This window comes from Argentina anserina, chromosome 7 (genome assembly GCF_933775445.1).
Source record: "Argentina anserina chromosome 7, drPotAnse1.1, whole genome shotgun sequence".
Taxonomy (NCBI): domain Eukaryota; kingdom Viridiplantae; phylum Streptophyta; class Magnoliopsida; order Rosales; family Rosaceae; genus Argentina; species Argentina anserina.
This window is the reverse complement of record NC_065878.1, coordinates 19849630-19854648: the sequence shown is the minus strand read 5'-3', so window position 1 is coordinate 19854648 and position 5019 is coordinate 19849630. Positions and strand designations below refer to the sequence as shown.

General features: G+C 38.3%; 1 protein-coding gene across 1 annotated transcript; it reads right to left on the bottom strand.

Annotated features, from left to right (window-relative positions):
* Positions 1 to 603: 603 nt before the first annotated feature.
* Positions 604 to 3574, bottom strand: LOC126802299 (glycosylinositol phosphorylceramide mannosyl transferase 1). The gene is made up of 5 exons (XM_050529908.1): positions 3038 to 3574; positions 2157 to 2553; positions 1837 to 2000; positions 1675 to 1745; positions 604 to 998 (listed from the first exon to the last, which is right to left on the bottom strand). The coding sequence occupies exons 1-5, from the start codon at positions 3235 to 3237 to the stop codon at positions 838 to 840; spliced, it is 993 nt and encodes a 330-aa protein (XP_050385865.1). The 5' UTR covers positions 3238 to 3574; the 3' UTR covers positions 604 to 837.
* Between the last annotated feature and the right edge of the window lie 1445 nt (positions 3575 to 5019).

Sequence of the window (5019 nt, the reverse complement as noted above, 5' to 3'; positions counted from 1 at the left end):
GGATGTACATGTGAATAAGGTCTGCACTCATGAGCCAAATGTAATATACAGGGAGTGCGAGCTTACTGGAATCTAATCAACAAACATTATATCAATCAGGCCTGTAATTGACAGTAACTTGTTACTGCATCTTTTACATCTGACGAGCAATTCTTCCTGCCTCTACAACAAACATTATATCTTTGATCATTATGTATATATCTTCTAAGCATCATTCGTCCGTGAGTCATGACTAAATGACTAGACGTTCAAATGTAGAATTAGCTACTTAATATTAGAAGACTGTAGTCACATTGGCAGAAACTAAATAAACAGTGTGCTCGTATCTTTTAGCTGCTGAAAATTAAATTTGGAACTTGATATATGCTAGACCCTAACATTAAGTTGCTGTGATTGATGGACTGCTTGATGGCTAAAAAAAATGGGCATAAAGTTGAATTTTTTAACGTGATGTACCAGAAAAATATTCTTTTGAAAATTCATAGGAAAAAAAAGTGATGTATATTCCATTTTGAGTCTTGACACTACAGTTTTCGGACACAAAAATTCTTCTAGGGGTACTTAGACAAGATACGTTCTAGTGGTTCTACAATCTGGAACAGATTAGACTTGGAAAATTATATCTAACCGCCTCGTGTTAGATGGTATCAATACAAGAAATTCGTCTAATATGGGCGTGCTAATTTAGCTACTGTCACTAATATTGTGGAATGCAATATTATACAACTCAGGAACCAACAAGCATCGACAGTTATAGCCTATTGTAATGTCCTACGCGGAGCTCAAAGACTGGAAACTCTTCCGGCAATTTGATTAAACAGAATGTAAGCTTTGAAATCACCAAAACCAGATGTTGCGACTGTCAACAGCTTTCACCGAAGTAGGTACCAATGGCATCCGCCCAAACTCAGCAGCAAATCTATCAACACAGTGAGTTCTTTTTTCAGTATGGCCTCCCATGCTACTGATTCCAGTTGATCCAATCTCCAATATCTTGCCTGAATAAAAATAGAGCACACAACGAGACATATTTAAGACATAAACAAAATACAGAATCAATCATCAATGCTAAAATATTGCTCTGCTGCATCAGCTTGTTATTTATTCAATTCCCGCAAAGAAATGCATGTTTTCCTTCAAGGGAAAAAAAAAACAGGTGTACATAAAACCAACCTCCTAAGCACCTAATCATGGAGGACTTGGGACATGTCTGACACGTGATAACCCTAGATACATAAATATTTCCTCAAGAGTAGCAGTTTAAATCTAAAGAAACAAGAAACTGTCACTCAAGCCTATTGTGTCAACTGTCAACTAATACTGGACATTTGGTCCTGCACAACCTAAAGATGAAGTGTAGGCCTAAGATGACTTCAGAACACGTAAAGAGTAACATCGTTGCACACAGCAGGAGGACACTTAACTCAAGTAGAAGCTATAGATTAGATACTAGAAACTGAAAATTAAGTATCACGTTCATAAGTCATGATCAACACAGCCCCACAAAGACCAGACAAGTAAATTCAGCTTTAAACAGTCCAAACTGTAACGATGAAACATGGACAAAGGTAAACAACCGAATTTGTCATTCATGGCACAGCATAAAGTACAAAGGCACACGGAGATGCAAGGATTCAAACTTTCAACTATGTAAATTATAGGATATAGGATTACCTTTAACCCATATAGGAGGAGCACCAGTCACATTTGCTACAAGAAAAGACATAGCAATATCTTCACAGTTCCTGGTGGAATTTAAGCCAAGGTTCAGTTACATTTGCATACACAACTGAAAATAAGAGACCTGCAAGAAAACTCAAGCAACAAATGACGAACCTGTTCTTGGTTATAAAGTCTTTGATTGATGCTGGCATTTCATTTGTATAGAGTTTTAGGTACTTCTTGTGGAAGAAGGCTGCCTTAGACAGTACCATACTGTATGTACCAGTCCACCAAACCGACCACCACCCACCATATATGTAATGATCCATACGACCATTCTGCACAAAGAGCATATATTTGTCGAATGGTTGACCAAGTTTTCCATCAAGAGTTTTCTTGAATGCTAATGGTCATCAATATAAAAGTTGCCCAGCCTATAAAAGTACAAAGCAATGAACTTAAATAACAAGAGTTTGTTTCAAATTGAGACATACCGTGGGATCAACCCAGTGCATACGAGGCACAAAGCCAACCATAGAATCTGATGCACTTTGCCAAACATCAAAAGCGAATTCTACAGAAGAGCAAGGGAATATGACATCATCGTCAATAGAAAAAACAGCATCCGTTGCCAAATCCGGAATCTCTTTAAATCTGTTGTTCAAACTGTCTTCCTTATTGATATCAAACTTCAATTTAACCTGTCGTCCATCTCTAGTGTTCAACTCTATAATGTGGTACATAATCTTCTTCAGAGCATCTGATGGAGGATTCGGCTCACTCCACACAATATGTATCGAATCAAGCCGAGGACATCTCGAATAGTGAGATATAGACTGCTTCAGGAGATCGTATCTTTTCCATGTGTTCATAACAATAGCATATCCTTTCCTGTATACAAAATTGCACATTACACCGTGAATCTCATAATAACTGGTATCTAGTTTGTACATATGACATTACGTCGCGGGAGTCTACACCTTATTTTCGGTGAAGTGAACGACTGATATGTTGAAAATTTTGCTTTATTTCTATAAATGTTACATCCTACTTAGTTCTGCAACTATCTAATATGGAAAGTTTCCACCAAGTTGTTTTCTATTTTCATCTAACTGGAAAGTACTAGACTCCACAATTTGAAGGATTCAAAAACTCATTAAATGAGAGTTCCAGATTTGATTACGCAGGATGTAATTTAGCTTAAATTAGCTCAAATCATGGAAAATTAAGCGCTCATTTGCTAAATATAGTAAATTCAATTAAAACTAATCAAAATCTAAGCACCGAGCTAATTACCAAGCATAGATTCCAATTAAAGCAAAATCTGAACTTGAATGGCTGCTAATCAAACTAAGCAACTAGCTATTTTACCGACCTCGAATCGGAGAACCGTTCCAGAGAAGCACTGCGACTCGTCGTCCACCCCATAAACTCCGACGCCCTGCCGGCGAGAGCGATAAGAGTGAAGCCGATGCAGAATCCGAGCACGAGCTTAATCTTGACCGATCCGACGGTCGAGATCAGCGCCTGCCGGAACCTCTGAACCCCTCGCCGGTTCATCAGGCTCCCCCTCATCGCGCCACGTGGCTTCGCGAACTCCGTCTTGACGATCTCGCGGAATCGGAGTTAGTTGCTTCACGCGGATTGAGCCGGTCTAGAACTTTCCATCCAGTTCTGTATACAGTATACTGGCCGGCTGTGGTGGAGGAAGAGCACAGGTGGACGGTTGAGATGAGATTGAAGTGGGAGGTAAATGAGCGTCGATCTCGCCGTCCGGGGTTTGGTTCTGAGATCGGAGGAGGAGGGAAGCTGAGAGAATGAGAGGGCGGGGTTAACGACGGCGGCTTTGGTTGGAGTGTTTAAATGGTGGACGGAAATAATTTTGTTTTTTTGGTGTTAAATTGCGTAACGGTTAATGATGTGGTGATGAATTAAGAGAGAAAGCCCCTCATTTTTGACATTTTCATCATTTCATGGAATCTGGATAGAAATGAGGAGACTTTTGTTTCACTTGAAATGCCCCTGACGGCGTCATTTTAAGTCTGTGCAGAATCTACCGGATGTAAGACCAAGAGGTAGGTATCTCATTTACCACAGGGTAATTAATTCTCTTCTTTTAGAAATGAAGGTGGTGAAAAACCATGAAATTCAGGTGGATTCACCGTTCACAGAATACGTAGTAAATGAACTTTTTTGTTAATGAGAATTGCTAATGTTACTTGAATTTAGATTTTGAGTCCGGTATTAGTTTATGGTCTTGAACGAAACCGGATTAGCGATTATTTTCTACGATAACAATCATTAACATTTTGTGCTCATATTTGAATTAGGTAGTTCAAAGTTGTTGCTTTTATAAGTACGTTGAAGTATATATTGTTGTTTGTTTGAACAATGGATGTACACTTCGTTGTTGAGAAGAACACAAACCATAATTGAGTGTTCGTTTTTCTTGATTTGATGTGATTTGTGAAGTATGTAATGTATTAAATTTCAAATTAAGCGTGTAGATTAAAGGTCAACAATGGGTCGGGCCGGGCTTTAACGATTGTTTTCAATTTTTCGCGTCCGGTCGGACCCATTATTTTTATGTGTAATGTATATTTTTATTAAAAATTAAAGAAAAAAAGATACGGTAATTATTTAACTAAATATAGTATAAACGATAAGAAATATAACAAAATAATTTAACATATACAACAAATAAAGACATATAAAATTATTAATTTTAAAAATAAACGGATTTTAGACGGACTTTTAATCGGACTTTTTAGGGCCGGACCGGACTTTTGCCTTATTGGCTCCAACGGGCAGGGCTGAGGTTTTAAACTTTCGGCCTCTACCCGGCCTTATACCCACAAATGATGACCCTTGGTGTAGATAGATTATTGTCGAAAGTCTACAATAGTGGTCAACTAGCCAATTAGAAATTCCGACGAGTCCATATGGCTGTGTGATTTAGGGTTTAGTTCAACACCTATCTTTCCTAACACGAATAGACCTGTGCAATCTTGAAGACTTTGAGAATCTCACTGTAACTATTGCTCAAACATTTGTTTTTGCTCTTACATACCAAATTTAATTGGGCCTCAAAGCCACTGGCCCAGTGAAATTGCCAAGACTCCCAAGAGTGCACGACTATCTACCGGATTTGGAGCCTGTTGAGATATGCAATTTTAACGGAACTTCAATTTTTAGTTTTGACATGGACTTATGCCTGGCCGTAATCAGTTCAGTTATGGCTAATAAGCCTAATATTGCAATAACCAAACAAGCAAAAACTAAACTCGTTACCACCAAGAGAAATGAAGCAACTACTTGTAAACATCAAGCCCGCAAAGAAGCTTGCATAAGCTATAT

Coding starts and splice junctions, on each gene's coding strand:
- LOC126802299 (XM_050529908.1), bottom strand. CDS start 3,237: ATGAGGGGGAGCCTGATGAACCGGCGAGGGGTTCAGAGGTTCCGGCAG. Junction 2,554..3,037: donor GAACGGTTCTCCGATTCGAG/GTCGGTAAAATA, acceptor TTTTGTATACAG/GAAAGGATATGCTATTGTTA. Junction 1,746..1,836: donor GACTTTATAACCAAGAACAG/GTTCGTCATTTG, acceptor AAATTCCACCAG/GAACTGTGAAGATATTGCTA.